The 20,495-nt window shown below is 46.3% G+C and overlaps 1 protein-coding gene across 1 annotated transcript; it reads left to right on the top strand.

The window, feature by feature from the left end:
- The first annotated feature begins 3,494 nt into the window (after window positions 1–3,494).
- ELOA (elongin A) lies at window positions 3,495–18,721 on the top strand. Its single transcript, XM_068967257.1, has 11 exons — window positions 3,495–3,647; window positions 8,251–8,307; window positions 9,291–9,397; window positions 10,292–11,483; window positions 11,829–11,943; window positions 12,870–13,025; window positions 13,118–13,215; window positions 14,045–14,225; window positions 14,528–14,639; window positions 15,196–15,377; window positions 16,302–18,721. The coding sequence occupies exons 1-11, from the start codon at window positions 3,495–3,497 to the stop codon at window positions 16,361–16,363; spliced, it is 2,415 nt and encodes an 804-aa protein (XP_068823358.1). The 3' UTR covers window positions 16,364–18,721.
- The last annotated feature ends 1,774 nt before the right edge of the window (window positions 18,722–20,495 follow it).

Here is a 20,495-nt window from a genome sequence, read left to right as displayed (position 1 = left end):
TAGCTTCCCCCCCCCCCCCCCATTAAATACAGATTCTCAGTGGACTGCTCTTCAAGGGCATTATAGAATGCTTGAGCTTGCCCTCTTAGACAAGAAGGCCTCAGTTAATAGCCTTAGTTAATAGAGAGTTTAACCAAATCAGATTTCAAAGCAAGTCTACGAAAGATGTGGACTTTGGATGCCAGACACCATTCCCTGGAGCTGGCGGTCTTCACTTGCATCACCACATTTGAGGAGGGCAAATCTGAGTTTCTGTGAAACTCAGAAAGATGCCATGCCTAAGTAAAATCGCCAACTGAACATGTCTGAAGGATGTGAAACAGAGGTGAATGTAGTCAGTTCAGAAAAATGAGCCCATTGAGGAAGAGAACAGTGCAGAACAGAACTGCCAAGAGGGAGGGTTTGATGTTCCCTTTACAGCAGAACGTAATATTCTCTTTACCAAGGCCATGATTTTTCTCTAATAATTTCTGCTTAAAAAAATACCTTCTGTATGTCACTTCCTTCATATGACATATTAATGAGAAAATCTGTAAGGAAACAATTTCAGCCAGTTTAAGTAACTTGACTACAGCCAGAGTTGGTAGAGGTGGGGATCAGAGCTCAGATTGTCGCTGAGCCCCAACCCAGTGCCCTTTACACTCACCACCCCACAAACCTAAGATGCTGCCCACTTGGTAAGACGGAGGAGTGGCAGAGGCCAGGCCAGAAGAGGCACAGGGGAAAGCCCTCCATCCACCAGGATTCCTCACCCGGCACGCAAGTCCAGCCCAGAGAATCCCACTGGACCTTTTGCCATGAAAGGCAAGAGCCCCTTTCTGCTATTGAAGACAGACTGGTTGGTTTTTATTTTTTGGTTTTTATTTTTCCATTTTCCTCTTGTCTTTCAGTGCTTTAAATGACTCTACTGCCAACCAGCCTGAGATTGCTCTTTTCCAAAATTAAAAGACCTTTAAATTGTGTTTGTTGTAAAAGTAGAACATATTTGTTTAAAAAAGTCAAAAATGCGCATAGCAGAAGATGAGTGTCTCTGTGCCCATTCCCCCCCCCCCCACACACACACATACCCAATATAGCTTTAAACGTGCCTTCAGAACATGTTTTGTTGTTGTTTTAAAAGATGGGTCTTTTACGTTCTCTCTCAAAGGGATCTAACCAGAGTGCTCTAACCCCCTCAGGTTTTCAGATGACACTTTGGACTGGCCTTAAGTTGAACAGTAATTAGCTCAATTTATAGGGACGTCACCTGTATGCTAGGTGTTGCTGATCCAAGATGGACAAAACAATGGCAGACTTCGAGGAACTCACTCTGTTCCTTAAACCAAAGATGAGCTGGTAATCCCCCAGTGAACATATACAGAGTATCATTTTAAAAACAGGATAAAAACATTCTTTTTAATCAGAATGACAACGTAATTAACAGATCTGAGAAGAAGACCAATATTCAAGTGTAAGAGTTCTTTACTTTGTAGGTGACCCTGCCTCCTGCTGAGATAGATGGGGTGAGATCTCTCCATGGGTAGATCCTGTTCCAGCGCCCTAAGTATATGCCAGGTCAGTTAGTCAGCAATTCTCCTTCAGGAATGAGCCCATGTATCCATTATACCAATGTTACATTTTCAAAATGGAATGCATTTAAAATGTAAATATAAATTAAGCATTTCCTGTGCAGGAGAGGGAGATTTTAGGCCTGGGACTAGAATGCAAGGCTCCTCACACCAGTTTGATGTGTTTCCTTACACCCTGTGATTGAGTTCTAGAGCACCGAATGAGTATTAATCTTCATGGACTTTTTATCCATTGCTGACTATATGGATTGGATTGTGCTGGGCAATAGAGATTTAAAGTTGGACAGCTCAGGGAATTCCCTTGCATTGGAGGTCCAGTGGTTAAGGCTGTGCACTTTCACTGCCATGAGCCTGGGTTCAGTCCCAGGTTGGGGATCTAAGATCCCTCCAGCTGCACAGTGCAGCTTAAATAAAGTTGGTCAGGTCAGTCACCTGCACTTTGTGCTGAATAAACAGCCCAGTGACAAAACAGAACAATAAATTGACAATTTACACCCAAAAAGGGTTAGTTGCAGAGGAAAGGGCCTGGAGCAGAGGCGTGGAGGGCTTCTCAATTTAGTGAATGAAAGCTGATTGGAAGAAACAATTTATGTCATTTCTTTTACTTTTCCTGGAGCAGAGACCTGGAGAGCTGCTAGGCTTTCCCAGGTTGGGTGAGGAGTCAGGCTGGGTACATTGGGGAATTGCTGATGGTGATCAGATTAGTTTGTAATCCAATCTGATCTAATCCAACAGGATGTAATCAATGCTGGTATTTTAAACCAATTTTCAACTGTTTGAAGTGAAAGTTGCTCAGTTGTGTCAGACTCTTTTGCAACCCCATGGACTGTAGCCTGCCAGGTTCTTCTGTCTGTAGAGTTCTCCAGGCCAGAATACTGGAGTGGGTAGCCTATTGCTTCTCCAGGGGATCTTCCTGACTCAGGAATCAAATCAGGGTCTCCTGCATTGCAGGCAGATTCTTTACCAGCTAAACTACCAGGGAAGCCCCTTCAACTCTTTAGTAGCTCTTTCTAGCCATGATAATAGTTTATTAATAGTAAAATTTAGTGCTTCTGGGATGAGGGTAAGAACCCTCAGGGATGGTGTCTTGGACTGGTCTGATTCAGGCCTACTGGTTTAGAGGAAACAGCCATTGGTTCATTCAAGAAGTATTTATTTGGTAGTCGGGTACCAGGCACTGTTCTGAGGTTAAAGTGAAACATGGGCTGTTACCTCTTGTATGACTTTTAACGAATCCCTTTCACTCTCTGGGCCTCAAATCCTTCACCTTCTCAGAGATGTGCGTTCACCGTGAACCTAGACTGTTTAGATTCAAATTCCAGCATCACTTCTTTGGTGTTATGTGACCACAGGCAAGTTAACTCCATCCCCCTGAGCTACGCGTTCCTCATCTGTAAAATGGGGATAATATGACTCCTTTCATTGGGTTGTACTGAGAGTGAAATTAAGCTAACGAAATCACTGGGCTTCAGTGCGCCCAATCAAGAGTGGTCACTAGCGTTAATCCCTGCTGATTTCATTAGCCGCAGACCCACTAAGCAACCACACACAGGTGTTATTTAGGGCGTGGCTAACAGCGCAAGGGACCGGCCCGGATTTATAAAACCAGGGTCCGGCGCTACGGTCCACATTCCGCCTCGGCTGGACATCGGAGCGTGGTCTTTTCGGGCCTGGGCTCCGCGCCCCCGAGGACCAGAAGCGGGGCTGTCCAGCGGCGACCAGTGCGGAGCACCCGGCGCGCCGAGACTAAGCGGCCCCCCGGCTCCCGGAGCGCTCGGGCCCCCGGGCGCGCGCGGTGGACCCGGGTCCCCGGCCGCGGGGGCGGGGCCTGCGGCCGAGCGGCACCCCCGACGCACCCCGCCCTCCCCGCCCCCCGACTTCGCCGAGGCCCGGAAGGGACCGGTGGCGCTTCCGTCTCCGCCGGGGATGCACGGAGGGCGGAGCCGCAGCCCGAGGACGCGACGCGAGCCCAGTTCCGGCGAGGAGGCCGCGCCAGTGACAGCGATGGCGGCGGAGTCGGCGCTGCAAGTTGTGGAGAAGCTGCAGGCGCGCCTGGCCACGAACGCAGACCCGAAGAAGGTGAGCGAGCGGGCGGCCAGGCTGGGGCGGCGCGGGGCGGGCGTTGGGCGCGGCGCGGCCCGGTAACGGTCGCGGGCCCGGGCGCGGCCGCGGGGGGCTCGGACCCGCGGCGCGGTCCCCGCCGGGCTGCGGCCTGCGGCGGGCAACTTCGTGGCCGTCCGGCCGCTGCCCACGCGGTGGGGCCCGCAGGGCGGCCGGCCTCGGCCGGCCCGGGCCTCCGGCTTGTGCCGGGCCCGGGCGCCCGCGGGCTGCGGCGGGGCCGGGGCGCGCTCCGCGCGGACGCCGCGTGCCGGCGGGGCTCGCCGAGTCCTCCCCCGGGCGTCCCGGGCCAGCTGTTTTTCTGTCGGGAGAGCTCCCCGCCCGGAGTTAACTCCTGCCCGCTCAGCTACTTCCCCTGCGCGATCCGTCCCCTGATTTCTTCCCGTCTTTTTGATGTTTGTTGGGGAGAAGGGGGTAGCAGGGGAGTGGTTCTCTGCCTGCGCCTGATGGAACCTAGGCTCGGTGTGTGGTCCCTGCGTCCTTAAGACGTTTTTTAATTCTTTCCGCTTTGATAATTAGAACGTGGACTCTATTATTTTTGCTTTCTCAGTAAATCTCTTTCAAAGCAAAAATAAACCTCATGTCACCCTAACCAGAAACTTAGGTTGTAATTGTAAGAGGTGGGGAGAAACGGGGTTAGAAGTTGCCGCTAGATTTTCCTTTTCCTTCTGGCATTGCTGGAAAGGTAAGGGCTACCGTTTCTGGCGGCTGCGATTGATGGGCAACCATTTTTAATTGTGCTCGGCTAGTTTTGTTCCCCCTGCTTAACTGTTTCCATAAGTTAAATGCATGTTTTGGGGGGTTTTTTCCCTCCGATTTTTCTTCCATTCAGCTTCTCAGTGTCTGGGAGAGGGTCCGGTGGATGTTAGTTTTTTTTTTTTTTTAATTGAAAGACAGTGATAAAAACGCTCAAGGTGTTTGACATTTCTGTCAGCATTATAGCCGCTGTTGTACAGTCCTTAAGAGTTGGCTCTGTAAATCCCAGAGTGCCTTTTAAAGAGGAAATAATCCAGGGAGTCATTAGAGAGAAAATGGTGAGGAGATTTGAGTTCTAATTTATTTGCTAGCCGTGGCCATTGGGGGGGGGGTGGGGGGAGGGATGTTCCTTGCTAAGCCAGTTTCCTCACCTGCTTCTTCTAGGACAGCACCAAAAGGCGGAAGTGCTCAGTAGATGTTAATCTCCACTCTTTACAGTTTTTCTTGATGGGTCCCTTTCTCTTCACCTTGTTCTCGGTCTGTCATAGGTGAGGTTTTTTTCTTTCTAAAGGCTGTATCTCATTATCAGACGACTTGCTTCTCATGCATACCTAGCTCAAAGATCCACTTCTTCAGGACGACATTTGAGCTTTAAGTCTGTGAAAACTGAAATGCTTCCACTTGTTTTGTGTTATATTTTCTATCCTGGCTTCACTACCTAGTGGACAGACATATTTACAAGTTTCTTTTACAATAACCCTTTGTGGGCTTCTAATCAGTGGTCATTATTTCTGAGTACTAGCTTGTTTTCCCAGACACTGTAAGTTTGCTAGTGACTTTAAAACCTTAAAACATTATGTAAATCCTCTTATCTCCCCAGTTTCATCTTCCATTGGGTTTAAAAAAAGAAAGAAAAAAGCACCATTTAGTATCTATAGCCATTTCCCCACTAGAACTTGAATTTTGAAGTAGCTTTTCTAGTTGTTGATGTGCATGAAATTTCAAAGTAAAAAAAGGTTTGTTTGACTTCTCAACCTATTCCAACTAGGAGTGATTTTGAGTATCTGGGCACAGACAGTCACCCTAAACTTCTGACTTTGCATTATGAAGATCATTTTTGCAAAGGGCACAATAGTTGGCATTCACAAATGAGCTAATGCAGAGGGAAAACTGCAAGCTGGCACCCCGGCCTTCTCAACCTTCTGTTAACCCAGCAAGCTCCCACAGGTTGTTCTTGAAATTGCAAGATGATTATATAGCAGTATTGAAATTTGAAACGAAATCTTGATTTCAAACCATTATTAGCCAAAGGGTTGATCCTACACCTCTGTGGATGGATTTTCCAGTGCTAAACATATAGATGTTTAACTGTAACGCTGTTTTCACTTTAAGCCCATGTATAATCCAGCTTACTTGGGGGAAAATGTATCAGGCAAACCAGGGTCACTTGGTTCCTACTATGAAGTGGAAACAGTTTTCATGGCTGGTCAAGTTACTTGTCACGTGTTATCATTTGAACATGGAAATAACCAGGAACACAGTTTGAAGGCAAGTGGAGAACAAGGGGTCAACACTATGAACATCTTTAGCTCTTTGGGATGAAGTGGCATGCAAAGGACAACTGAGATTCTTAAGCATGGACTGTGCAAATGTTTTCCGTTTCTCAATGACTTGTTATCACTTCTTGCAAACTACAACTGGTCCCTCAGTTTGCTAACAGCAAGTTTCCACTTACCTGAGGATGCCCAAAGAGCTTTACCTTTTTAATGCTTTGTTCTTCTTTGAACCTCATTGAGAATAGAGAGGCTCTGAAGCCGTGTTTCTCTTGGCTTCGGCTAAATTGGTTTAAATATCTCCAGGGTTTTAGTTTTGTCTGCTTTTAATTCGCCCCTTCTAACCCAAAACGAAGCAGACAGGATTTACACTTCGAGTTAGTGCTAGGCTTCAAGATGAACACCTTCAGTGACTTCTAGCCCTATTCTTATAGAGGTCCTGGTAGTGACCTTCTTTCCTCTGCAGACTCTAAACTATCTGACATTGTAACACTAAGGAGGGACTCTTCTGCTTTATGTCACGTGTGCTAAGAGGAACATTTTCTTTGCCTCTCTTCTAAGGACAGTGTTTTTTTTTTTTAATGTGGCTTTGTAGTATTAAGTTGGCCAAAGGGGTTTTTCTGTAACATTTTACCAACCCAATGCCTGCTGTGTTAAACACACTTGACTGACTTGCTTGTTAGGCAAGTTACCTTAATCTCACTGAGCTCAATTTCAATATTTGTAAAATGGGGAACCTAAAATCCATTTAATAGAGTTGGTTAATGAGAATGAAATGAGCTAACAGGTGTAAGAACTTAATGTAGTAGCCAATGGACAATGAATAGTATTCAATATATAAATGCCTTCCAGAGAATGGTGTTAGAGGAGACAGTCTGTTTTTGATCTTTTCAGATATTCTAAATTTTCTTTTTTAAGAAAAGGATTTGGCAGGAATCTTTGCACCCATCACTTGGGTGACAAGAAATACACATATGCTTTGTCCTGAGTTGGATGGTGGTGGTGATTGAATTGGAAGCAGAGCATAGTTTTCCACAGATACACTACTTGGCTTCTCAGTTGTTCCCAATCAAACAAGATGATCACATGTGATCCAGTTGCTCTGCCTAGCGACTGTGTTCAGTAATTACTGAAGTAGAATGACCAGAAAAACATACTTGCTACTCCACCTAGTAGCAATATGGCATACTAATTATAGCCTGGGCTACACATGTAAAAAGAACAGATCCTGTTATCAGATATTTAAATATAAAGGCAGTCATAGTTAATCTGTTTTGAACAACCTGTACTTTTTTGGCACTCCTTGAATGTAAATTTATATATTCATAAACCTTTCCTAGAGAATGGCATAGCAGTCATGACTTTGGGTAGAAGTGGAGCAAGTGGGAACTGGCTGAGAATATCTGGTAGAAGATTAAGGGTAGCTGTTTAACGAATGGTCAGTTGATGAATGAAATGATTAATAAGCGTTTATTGAGCTTGTATAGCATTCCAGGCCCTAGGGCTATAGACATGGTTTGAATCCTCACAACCTGTGAATAAGTAGAGACAGGATTTCAGTTCTGTTTTGCAGATGAAGTAACTGAGGCTCAGAGAGGTTAGTGACTTGCACAAGATCACCCCACAAGAAAGTGGCAGGGGCACATTGAAGCCTGTCTGTGACTGAGACTCTTATCTTAACAGCTCTGCTGTCCTCTGATTTTTATCAAGTTCAAGAGACTATACTATAGAAAGGAAATATGGCCAAACCCAGATTGCTTCTCCAGTCTACCCAGACATTTTCGTTCACCATTTGCAACGCAAAGCTCCTATTCGAGCGACTTGAAATTGGTCTTGGCTTCCCACTTAACATCAAATAGCAAACAAACAAAAACCCCATTTCCGTTAGACACACTTTCTCTGGAAATGTGATTCCCTTTTCCTGTAGAGACCTCTTCTCCTTTTTACTTTCCTCCATGAGTAATCTCCTACATTCAGCACCTTTCTCAGAAATTCTAACTGGGGCAGAACGGTAGTTGTTGATGACTTATATTAGAACTGATAGGGCTTCCCTTGGTGTCGCATAGTGGTTGAAAGTACAGAATCTAAAGCCACAGAATCTAAAGACCTGAGTGAATCTTGCCCTACATGCATCCTGGGACAAGTAAGTTAACTTTATTGTGTCTGTTTTCGCTCTTGTAAGTAGGATAATAACCATACTTAATACTGTATAACACAGAGTAAGCACTTTGCCATTAGATATTATTCTTTGACATTTGTTCAGGGAATGATTATGATTTTATAGAAATTAATGTGTATTTAATTTCTCTCTGCAGCTATTGAAATATTTGAAGAAACTCTCTGCCCTGCCCATTACCGTAGACATTCTTGCGGTAAGAGCTGTGTAATTTTAGATATTATACAACTGTATCCCATCCCCTTTGCAATTGGAGAGATTATACAGTAAGGTTAAGACCATGGGCTCTAGAAGTGAAGGAAACCAGACACAAGGTCACATATTGTGTGGTGGTGTTTATATGAAATGTCTAGAGTAGGCAAATCCACAGACAGAAAGTAGATTAGTGATTACCAGGGGTGGGAGGAACTGGTTTCTTTTTAGGGTGATGAAACTGTTCTAAAGTATTAATTCAAGGAGTTCCTTGGTGGGTCAGTGGTTAGAACTCTGCTTCCACTGCCATGGGCCTGGGTTCAATCCCTGGTTTGGGGAATTAAGTTTCCACAAGTCGCACAGTGTGCCAAAAAAAAAGTATTAACTCAGACACCAGATGCAATACTCTTAGGTCAGGATCTGACACCTGCCATAATCACTCTTGTTATTATTTTTAAAGTTCTAGAAGTGTTTTATGTCTTATAAACCATGGGCTTGATTTTTTTTTTTTTTTTACTGTATTTGTTTTTGCTGTGCTGGGTCTTTATTGCTGTGCGCAGGCTTTTTTAGTTGGCACAAGCAGGCTTCTTATCACAGTGGCTTTTCTTGTGGAGTGCAGACTCTAGGGCGAGTGGGCTTCAGGAGTTGTGACACGTGGGCTGAGTCACCCCGAGGCATGTGGAACCTTTTGGACCAGGAATTGAACCTGTGTCCCCTGCACCAGCAGGCAGATTCTTAACCACTGGACTACCAGGGCAGTCCCTCCAGAAGTGTTTTAATTTAGCGTTTTCCTCTTCTGAATTTGGTATGCTTTGCTACTGTGTGTCATTAGAGGCTCGGCACATTGACACAAACTAACTTTGTACTGAGACTTGTATGTTTTTGGAATGAAGTATTGGTTTGTTGGAATGTAGGAGGCTTTGTTTCTTTAGAAAATTATGAGCCTAGTTCCACAACCTTCTAAGGATTTCTTTGTCAACTTTGTAGGAGACTGGAGTTGGGAAAACGGTGAACAGCTTGCGAAAACACGAGCACGTCGGAAACTTTGCCAGGGACCTAGTGGCCCAGTGGAAGAAGCTGGTTCCTGTAGAACGGTAGGAAAAGTTCTTTTATTCCTTCTCTGCCTTCTTATTTAAAATGTTTATTCTGCCTCAATTATCAAAAATAAGTCACGGTCATTAAAGAATATTATAAAATCTTTAAAAAGTAGAAGAATAAATTTCTCTTTTTGGTACTGCCTCTGGAGCTTCCCTGGTGGCTCAAGACGGTAAAGGGTCTGCCTGCAATGCGGGAGAACCGGGTTCGATTCCTGGGTCAGGAAGATCCCCTGGAGAAGGAAATGGCAGTCCACTCCAGCACTCTTGCCTGGAGAATCCCATGGACGGAGGAGCCTGATAGGCTACAGCACATGGGGTCGCAAAGAGTCGGACACGACGGAGCGACTTCACTTTGACTTTCATGGCTTATGGGATCTCAGTTCCCTGACCAGGGATTGAACCTTGGGCCACAGTAGTGAAAGCCCAGAATCCTCACCACTAGGCCACCAGGGAACTCAAAAGAATAAAAATTTCTAAATTGTACCTTCCAGAGATCAGCATTACTGACATTTTGGAATGTTTCTTTCTAAGCTGGTCTTAAAAGTCATTTTTATACAGTTGTGAATAAACTGACGTAAATTACTGCCCCTTTTTAATGTAACAAATTCAGTATTTCCCTGTGTTGAAAAGCTTTTTAAGCATTTTCACGTACACAAGATACTTGATCTTCTTTGTAGCCTGTAGTTAAACTCGTTCTGTTCCATTTATGGAATATTTGAGTTTTCCCAGTTTTAAAACCTAGTTGAGTATCTTTGAGCAGAACCTTCTTCCCAAGCCCATGTTTCTAACTATGTAAACTCTTCGTCTGTTTTGTGAGTTCAGGTTCTGTGACTTTGTCTTATGAACAAGGATTACCCTGAACTTTTTCTCTGTTTTTTCCTTTTGTTTTAGAACCACAGAGCCTGAGGAACAGAACTTTGAGAAGAGCAGTTCTCGGAAGCGCCCCAGGGATGCCCTGAGGGAGGAGGCAGAGATAGAGGGGGACTACCCGGAAAGCTGGAAAGCCTCCAGCAGCCAGTCGTATAGTCCTGATAATAGACAGAAAAAGCACAGAAAACTCCCAGAGCTCGGGCGGCCTCACAAAGTATCTCACAGTCATGGGAGGAGAGATGAAAGAAAGAGGTACCACAGAGCTTCTCCAGTTTACTCTTCAGACCATGAGTCTTCCGATTACGGCCATGTTCAGTCCCCTCCACCATCCACCAGCCCTCATCACGTGTCTTTGGACCATTACAGATCCCTGGAGGAGGACCATGAGCCCTTTGTTCCCCACCAGAAGCCTGGCAAAGGCCATGGTAACACCTTTCAGGACAGACTGGGGGTCAGTCAAGAACGACACGTGGGGGAAGCCCAGGGCAGAGAAAGCACGAGTCAGAGCAAGGAGCACAGATCTTCCCATAAAGAAAGACGTCCGGCGGATGCCAAAGGAGACGAGAAGGCTTCTCTGAGCAAAGAAAAGTCGCACAAGGTTGTCTCCAAAGAGGAAAACCGGAGGCCGACCTCTGGGGACAGCACAAAGGAGAAACTGCCCTCTGGTGTCAGGAAAGAGAAAGAGAAGGAGAAGGAGGGCAGCGCCAAGAAGAAGGTCTTACCCCCCTTGGAGGTGGCTTCAGACAACCACCTTAAAAAGCCAAAACCTAGAGACTCCGAGAAAACCAAATCAGACAAAAACAAGCAGGGTCTAGAAAACTCGGACGTGGGCAAGGGGGCAGGAGACCTGTTGCCCAAGGCAAAAGAGAAGGTTTCCAACAACCTGAAGACTCAAGAAGGGAAAGTCAAACCTTCGCATTCAGACAGAAAGTCGGTGGCTTCCTTCCCTAAAGGTGAGGAGGCAGATACGGATGATGAATTTGAGAAGCCCACCATGTCTTTTGAGTCATACCTCAGCTATGACCAGCCCCGGAAGAAAAAGAAAAAGGTGGTAAAAACTTCAACCACGACTCCCGGAGAAAAAGGACTTAAAAAAAATGATTCAAAAAGCACTAGTAAAAACTTGGACTCAGTTCAGAAATTACCTAAGGTGAATGAAAACAAGCCCGAGAAGCTTCCGCCAGTTGGAGCCGACTCAGCCAAGCTGAAAAAGGTAACCCCTGCGGCCCCTTCCACCCAGAGCACCTGGGCCTGCAACCTCACTGCTGATTTGCTTGGCTGGCTTTTCCGTGACTTGCTGAATTTCAGTCTGAAATAATTTCCTCCTGGTCTCTCTGGCCATCAGGGTCGGTAGAACCCAAGAAAAGTTTTTCTGAGGCTTTCCATCGTGCTGGGCCCATCTGTGTGTCTCCTGACTTAGGTGGCATCAGGCACGGCTGCTGCCTCTCCTCCTGCTGCCTGTGAAGTTACTGCCGCGTCGGCACCGCTGGGCATCGACTGTGGGAAGGAGCTGTGCTGGTAGAAAGGGGCTCTCCAGTCACTGGTCTCTTCTCTGCAGGTCCCCAGCGATGTGTTGCCAGTATTACCTGACCTCCCATTACCTGTGATCCAGGCCAATTACCGTCCACTTCCTTCCCCTGAATTGATGTCATCCTTCCAAACAAAGCGAAAAGGTAATTTGCTTGTCTCTTTTTTTTTTTTTTAAGGAAAAAGTGATTTTAAAAATTCATGATCTGACATCATGAATGGTGCATTTTCTAAGAGCGCAGGTTCTAGAGTTTGATGGCTTAGGTTTGAATCCCGGCTCTGGCCTCTACTACAAGTTATATGATCTTGGGCAATAACATAATTTTCTTGGACTTCAGTTTCATACTCTGTAAATGGATGAAATAGTGGTGTCTGCCTATGAGGTGGATTGAAAGTGATAATGCTCGTAAAGCTCTGAGCTCTGGGATTTTACACAGAATAAGTGTTCATTAAATTTTAGCAGCTGCTATTACTAGCAGCCTTCTGTTCTGTACATTCCACAGGGGCTTAAAAAAAGGTCTAGGTTTTTTCTGGTTTTGGGTTTTTTTTATTTTTTAAGGTTAGTTTTAATAGCAAAAGAATTAGATGCTACATAGGTGCTCCTTTGCAAGAGACTCACAGATGGATCATGGTTCATCCACACAATGGCATCCTATGCCACTTTTTTTAAGTGGAAAAATCTATGTATTGAGGTGATTTCTAAAATTCAGTAAATGACAAAATGATAGTATGTTATTGATTAAAAGGAATAAAATAAATATTAGCTTGTTTTTGCGTAGACTTTCTAGAAGGACATAAGAAACTGGTGGCATTGGTTGCCTCTGAGAAAGGGAACTGGGAGGCTGAAGAATGGGGTAGAAGGAGAGTTTTCATTGAAGAGCCAGTGCCTTAAAAAAAATTTTTTTTTTAATCTTTTGACAGCAGCACATGGCATGTGAGGTCTTAGTTCCCCCTCTAGGGATTGAACCTGCGCCCCCTGCATTGGCAGCTCAGAGTCTTAACCACTGGACCACTAGGGAGGTCCAGCTTAGTGCCTTTTATGACTTACCTTCCTGTTTTTCTTGCCTTGCAGCACTCTCCTCACCCCAGGAAGAGGAAGAAGCTGGATTCACCGGAAGGAGAATGAATTCTAAGATGCAGGTCTATTCCGGTTCCAAGTGTGCCTATCTGCCCAAAATGATGACCTTGCACGAGCAGTGCATCCGGGTGCTTAAAAACAACATTGACTGTAAGTCGCACGCTTCTCCTCTGCTCCCTGGCGTGTTGGTCACCGGGTGGCCTGACCGCTACTCAGTCCCTTTTACCCTCGATCCTCTGCAGCGATCTTTGAAGTGGGAGGCGTCCCATATTCTGTCCTTGAACCTGTTCTGGAGAGGTGTACACCTGATCAGTTGTATCGAATAGAAGAGTACAATCACGTGAGTATCCTGCTTGGATGGCAAGCGGGCGGTTTGCTGGCTTGTGTCTGAAAAAATAGATTTGTCTCTGATTTGCCACAGTGTTGGGCAGGCAGCAGGCAGAGCGCTGTTCCGGGTTTGCCTGTGGGCCTTTAAACAAGCAGAGTGTTAGCCCCTGCCCCTAGCATCTTACGTAGGCCTCTTAGGCCAGAATCAAGGTGGCATTAAAAGGTGGGAGCAGGGACAGGCTGACCATTTCCCACACGTCCCTTGCGTTTTCCTAGATTCAGAAGTCAAGGAAAAATTCTAAAAGCACAGCCCGTGGGATCCAAGGCAGGGATTGAGCTTTGTTCACCAGACACCTGAGCATCAACACGGAAGATTGACTGAGTGTCTTCTAGAGGCAAACAAATCTATCCCCCTGTCCTCCTAAGGCTGGAGACATTCATTTGATTGCGTGAGCTGTCTCTCTCTGTTTCAAAAGATCTGTGGCATCTCCCCCTCAGGCGGCCCCTGGCCATGGTGATTCAGTGTGAATAGATTGGGGGAATGCTTGGACTGGACTTCACCTCAGCTCCTTCCTGCATAAGAAAACACTGATCTGAAGCTAATTTGGTGTTGTGTTCTCTCCTAGCCCCACAACCCCCAGCAGCAGTTAGCAGTGCCTTGCACTTAATATTTTAATTCAGGGATTCGGTTTTTTCCTAGAACTATGATGTTTTACTATACTACTACTGTTACTGTGCAGGCCAAAATACTGTTAGGAAACTGGCCACCATGGGTGATTAAAGATGGAAAAGAGGTATCTAAGAGTGCTTGCATGTAAATGACGTCCTGGTTCTGATTTTAGGTATTAATTGAAGAAACGGATCAATTATGGAAAGTTCACTGTCACCGAGACTTTAAGGATGAAAGGCCGGAAGAGTATGAGTCATGGCGGGAGATGTACCTGCGGCTTCAGGATGCGCGAGAGCAGCGGCTGCGAGTCCTCACAAAGAACATCCGGTCCGCACACGCCAATAAGCCCAAAGGTAAGACTGCAGGCCAGGTCTGGCAGAAGAGTGAGCCCTGTGCTCTGGTCACGTCAGGGCTGTGGCGGGCTCAGCTAAGGTAGAACCTCTGGCTCCCAGCGCTCTTGCATTTGCAGAAGCGGGCAGAGGGCAGGTGTTTGTTCTGCCACTACCCATGCTATCCTACAGAGAGGTTTCCAGGGTTGGTCGATTATCCACTGCCTTTGGAGGCCCTTGAAAAGCCTTTGTCCCTTAAGAGCATAGATTATTAACAGTAGCATCTCAGCTCAAGAAGGCAGGTGTTAACCTCCATTTATCTACAGGCCGACAAGCAAAAATGGCGTTTGTCAACTCTGTGGCCAAGCCACCTCGTGATGTTCGAAGGAGGCAGGAGAAATTTGGAACAGGAGGAGCAGCTGTGCCTGAAAAAATCAGGTAAGATCTCTGTTCCTCTGTGGTTCTGCCTGCTCAGGGAGAGAGCCCGAAGGCAGGTCCCAGGGCAGGAAGCAATTCATTTTGTCTGGTGGGGGTTGCAGCGTGAGGCCAGAGGGGGTTCTGAAGGCTGACTTTGACCCACTGGGCCCTAGCTCCCTGAGCCGCAGCTTCCTTGGCTGCACTGTGGCCCGGATAATGACCCCTGCCCCTCAGAGAGGTCAGGATTACATGGAGAACAGGGCCTGCCTCTGGGACACATTCCCTAAGGCTTTCCCTTTCTCTGTTTAAACAGAAAATATATTACTGCAATGACTATGTTATCTAAGTACGTTTGCATTTTCAAAATACAGATTTACACTGAAACAGTGAAAAGTTAGTCAAGATTATCATTCATCCTGAAAGACTACCATGTCACTGCCAAGCCTTGAGCAAAATCTAGGTAGCAGGTCCACTGGTCAGAGCCATAGAACCGAGTCCTCAGCCCAGCCTGCTCCAGGCTGTTTGTGCCGAGGTTCGGTTTCTCCTGCTTTTGACTGTCAGCTTTGCTCTGCTCCAGGATCAAGCCAGCGCCGTACCCCACAGGAAGCAGCCGGGCTTCCTTCAGCAGTGGCAGCAGCAACAGCTTTACCGCCAGCCCCGAGGAGCCGGCCTACGACGGCCCGAGCACCAGTGGCGCCCACCCAGCCCCGGTGGTCAGCAGCACTGTTTCCTATGATCCTAGGAAACCAGCTGTGAAGAGTAAGTAACTCGGGGCTCGCTCAGATGTCCCAGGACTAGTTCACGCTAGTGTTGCGCCCCTTTGACGTCATTAGCGCGGCACCATCAGTGCCCCTGTGTGTTAGGTGGAGCGATGTGGCTCCTTGCCTGTGGCTGGCCTAAGCATCAGCGCCTCCTTCCTCTGCCTTGTTCATATGCGTGTTGTGTGTGTCGTGTAAAGTTTTGAGCGTAGTGAATATTCATTGGTGCTCTGCTTGGTGTTTTTTTTTTTTTTTTTTTTTTTAGCCTAAATGTAAACTTGCTTCTCTAGGCAACAACATGGAGTTAACAGCTGAATGATTTTATTGAAGTTTTATAACCTCAGCTTCCAAGTATTTGTTTTTTATATCTAGTTGGATCTAGTTCATGTCTTACTAACTTTGTTACCATAGACGATCCTGAGTATTCTACAGGGGTGTCCTGACTTAAGCATTATTCTGTATTGACTTCAGGGCCCGCAGGAGCGTGGGAGCTTTGGCTGGGCTCAGGCTAACCCGTTTAGAAGCAGGCTAGTTCTTAGGTGGTATCTGCATTTAGCTCATCTCAGACCTGTTGCTGCATAGGACAGGTATGAGAGTGGGTGCTTTTTGCTGGTTTGGATGTTGGTGAAGCAGAGTTAAATTGTGGCTCAGAATGGCCTTTAGAGTCTGGCAGGGATTGAACCCCAGTTCTGCCACTTACCATACAGGGCCCAGCCAAGTCTCGGTGAGTTGTGAGACTTAGAGGGAGGGATTGTCGGGACCCTGGCGGGGGCTCGGGAAGCATTCGCTTCGGGCTGCCACTCGCATTGGTTCATCTGGCTGCGTAGAGCCAAGAGTAGCAGGCCTTGGGTTTGCCTAAACCACTGCTGTCTGGTGTCCAAACTGCCGTGGATCTGAAACAACTGCCTTGTCTCTCTCTTCACAGAAATTGCCCCAATGATGGCCAAGACGATTAAAGCTTTCAAGAACAGGTTCTCCCGACGATAAACCAAGGACTTACCTTGGAAATGAAATCTGGGGGGAGGAATACAGGATGGTGGGGGCTGGGGAATGGAACTTCCAGAGGAGACCAGAGCCTTTCACTCCGTGGAAGCTTTCAGTCCCCGAGTCCTGCGCCGTCAGCGGGCGTGCGCCCGAGCCGGTGTCTGCAGCCGCTGCCTCCTTGCCTGGCGAGTGCTTCAGAGTTCTGAAGATGTGAAGCTTCGCTCTCACCGAGGATTTTAAGGTCAATTGTACCTTTGTTATTAATTAGCTTCTTTGTAAACTATAAAACATAGTTTTAATTAATAAATATTGCCCCCAGATTGTATTTATATTACCTCCCCCCCTGCCCCCAAGTTTTCTGTTCTGTTTTGGTCCTGTCGCACACACTTAGCCTTTTATTTTTAGGGTTCTTTGTTAGAAGCCTAGTGGAGGTCTTTCTCCTGTCCCGGTTCATCTCTCTTGAGCGGACTCTGGTCCAGAGAGAGGACTGGGTGTCCCCGGAGCCTGTGTGGGGCACACTGTGCTGTGAGCTGCTTGTGCTGGAAGGGGAGCCCTGGCCTGGAGACCGGCGTGTTCTGGGCGGCCCCCCTCCCTCTGGGAACCCGTCTCAGTGTCGCGCTGCGGTCCTGCACAGGGGCATCTCTTCCCTACTTGTCACATAGTATTTATTAAGGGTCGTTCTGGAGTCTCCCCCACCATTCTTTTTGCCAGGTCCCGCTTCTTTTGAGGCTTAACTTGACGCAGAACCCCAGTATTTTTACAGTTTCCAGTTTCTAATCCAGAAATTTAGGCTCCCTTTTCCTCCCTTATTTTTCCCTCTCCCCACTGGCATGGGGCAAAACACAAACCCCTGGCAGGGCTTTTGTAGGCCCCCAAGTACAACTTAAAAGAGTTTTTTAAAAACCAGCACTTTAATCTCTTACTCCCTGTGAATTGCTGAATGGTTTTAAAAAGTAATGCTATGTTGGAAATCGGTTTTGTTTTTGCCTTTCTTTAAGATCATGTGATTGAAAGAGCACAATTTGCTATGTTTTGTAAAGAACTTTGCATCTTGAAACTCTCTCTACCTTTTGAGTCTTTAAGCCAGAATTTGGAGGAAAGGACCAGTTTAAGGAAAGGGTCTGAGCCACAGGGGCATCCACAGGTTTGGAAGGGAGAATCTCACTTTGGAGTTGACATAGGAGGAAAGATTAGAACTAGGAGGACAGCATCAGTGTTCTTGGCTGTTGAAGGGCAGTGGCCTAGTAGGAACCCCCTTGGTCATGACGCTGGTAGAAGTAGATACTATGAATCGGAGATGCCCGTCCTTTAGAAATCTGAGAAGCAGATTGAGGGTGTGGTTAGTGTGACAGCCCATGGAGCTTGGCAGTTGCTAGTCCCTTTGACAAGGTCACTCAAAGCTCACAGTATGGAACCTACTGTTTTTAACCATCCTGTAGACCTCAGGCTAATTCTGAAGATTGCAGAGCAACACAGCAAGAAGTCTGTGCAGCGAACGCTGCATCGTTCAGTGTGCATTGCTGTGCAAGGTGCCTGAGGGACGCTAGTATTGCTGTGTTTTAATTTGCTGTATTTTTGAACTGGGTAAAAGCATTCTTTCTCTTGATCATATGTATTACCATTCCACCAGTCCCCCGGGCCGCTCCCCAAATGTGATACTAGGAAGCCTCTTCTCTAAACCACACAAGCACCTGGGTCAGGCGCCAGACGTCTGTTGCCTGGGACAGCTTCCTCTCGGTGTCCACACCTTGAATTTGTCTCTTTACCTGTGTGTTGAAGTCTCTGCCACTGAAACGTGTTTTCCATATTTGATTCAGTTGTGTGTGATTTAATTTCCTTCATTAGGAGTCTTTGAGCAGGGAGGGAATAAAAGACACACCCCACCATCACTCCCCATCTTTGGATCACCCGTTTACCCAGAGCCAGGTCTTCCTCCCGCCCCCTCTAAGAGTGTCTGCATCAGGGATATGACTTGGTGGGAAGAGTGAGGGAAGAGGAGAAACCGAGTTTCCAAACGACTGCCTCTCCTGGGTTGTTGAAATGGCTGCAGAGCAGACACAGGTTGATGTTGAACCTTGGGTCTCATTTGTGAAAACTTGTGCAATTCCTTTTTTCTGTGCTACACTACACACAAATCACCAAATTGCAAATTATCCCATTGTGATCCTTGGTGTAATGAACAGTTTCTTTGGGGCTTTTTCTTTCTGGGAAGTGGGAGGGAAAGGAGCAAGGTATTATCTTGCTCTTCATTTGTATTTTGGTCCCAAAATGTAAATACAATTTTCTATGTTACTTTTTTGTGGTAACTACCAAGATGAATATTTTAATTAGATAAGTTATATGAAAAGAAAGGAAAATTCCATGTCTAAATAAAAAAAAAAAAACCAACACAATATCAATATTCTGTTGTCTTTCTTCCGTTCTCCCTTATTGTGTCAGAATGTTAGTCGGTCACAATGTCTGGTTCCTGGGCTGGAGGCAGAGATCTTAATCCCTGGGCTGGGCCGTAAAGGATGTTGAATTTCTGTCTGTTCTGGGGAAGGGGGACTCCCAACTGAGAGAACCCTATGAGCAAAGCAAGGCAACACAGATAAAATTGAGCACTTGGTTTAAAAGCTCTTGGCTGGGCTGGGCAACTTGCATATTCAGTAACACAGCAAATACTGTGTTGTCCCCAGTCTGTTGCTGCGTAAGACAGACACTGCCCTGCCTTCATGCAGCAGCATCTAGTAGGGGAGACGGTAATGAAATAACAACACAAATAATTTGTTTTCCTTTTTTCTGGCTGCACCACATAGCTTGTAGGATCTCAGTTCCCTAGCCAGGGATTGAACCCAGCCCCTCAGCAGTTAGAAGTGCACAGAGTCCTAACCACTGGACTGCCAGGGAATTCCCAAAATCATTGTTTAAAATACAGATTTCTGGGCCCCACTACAAAAAACTGAATTGGTCAGAAGTATGATATGGAAAAAGGTACTTTCATAGGCCTCCCTCAATGAGTTGCATGAGCAGCCTGGTTTGGGAATGCCTAGTACTGGGATGGAGAAGGCAATGGCACCCCACTCCAGTACTCTTGCCTGGAAAATCCCATGGATGGACAAGCCTGGAAGGCTGCAGTCCATGGGGTCGCTGAGGGTCGGACACGACTGAGCAACTTCTCTTTCACTTTCATGCATTGGAGAAGGACATGGCAACCCACTCCAGTGTTCTTGCCTGGAGAATCCCAGGGACAGGGGAGCCTGGTGGGCTGCTGTCTATGGGGTCACACAGAGTTGGACACACTGAAGCGACTTAGCAGCAGCAGCAGTACAGTGGGAGGTATAATGCATGAACTTTGGAGTAAGTCAGATTCAGGTTTAAATCCTGGCTCCACCACTCTAGCTTTGTGAAATCTCTCTGAGCCTCGGTTTCCTCATCTATGAAATGGGAATAATGACACCTCGCAGGAATTCTTACAAGGATTAAATGAGAGAAGCAGAGCTCAATAAATTTCAGTGTCCTTCATTCTCTCCAAAGGTAGAATGAAAGGCAAAGTTTTGTTTCCAATTGACAGGAATTAAAGCTTTAGGGTCACAAGCTAAGCACTATTCTGAGGTCAGTCAGTCCTTCCTGATAACTGAAATCTTAGCCCCTGCTGCCCCAGATAGATGAGTTCAATTTCTCTGTTTTAGACTCTTATCTCTTCCAGGTCCCTTAAACCATACCCCCCAACAACCACCAAAAAGGCAGCCACTACCTAATTTCTTCTTATCTCAGGAATCACAAATACCAGGAATTTCGTGTAAGACAGAAGTGGTGGGAACAGAAGGAAAATGAGCTATTAACCCAGCTCCCCTTGATTGTTTCCAGGTAGAAGGCAGGGTCCAGTGTTGCCACATCTTATGAGTTTTAAATGAAATCTAGATGTCTATGTAAAATTTCCCAGTTTCTAAAACCCTGTGTCACAACTATATGCAGTACTTCAGAAAACCTATATATGAAGTGGATAAGTCTCCAGAAATACAGCTTACCAAAACTGACCCCTATAGAATTGGCAAATCTAAACAGGCTAATTACCATAGAAGAAAGAGAGAAAGTGGTTGCAGTGGTTGCCCTATAAAAAAAGCTCCAGACCCAAGATGTCCTAGGGGAATTC

This window comes from Capricornis sumatraensis, chromosome 3, assembly GCF_032405125.1.
Source record: "Capricornis sumatraensis isolate serow.1 chromosome 3, serow.2, whole genome shotgun sequence".
In the NCBI taxonomy this organism is placed as follows: domain Eukaryota; kingdom Metazoa; phylum Chordata; class Mammalia; order Artiodactyla; family Bovidae; genus Capricornis; species Capricornis sumatraensis.
Note: the sequence above shows the minus strand (reverse complement) of the source record. Positions and strands in the feature narration are given on the sequence as shown.

Bases quoted from the DNA above. Each gene is read 5' to 3' on its own strand.
- ELOA (XM_068967257.1), top strand. From the start codon at position 3,495: ATGCACGGAGGGCGGAGCCGCAGCCCGAGGACGCGACGCGAGCCCAGT. The intron at 13,026-13,117 runs GTAAGTCGCACG...GATCCTCTGCAG, and splicing joins GCTTAAAAACAACATTGACT to CGATCTTTGAAGTGGGAGGC. The intron at 13,216-14,044 runs GTGAGTATCCTG...TTCTGATTTTAG, and splicing joins GAATAGAAGAGTACAATCAC to GTATTAATTGAAGAAACGGA.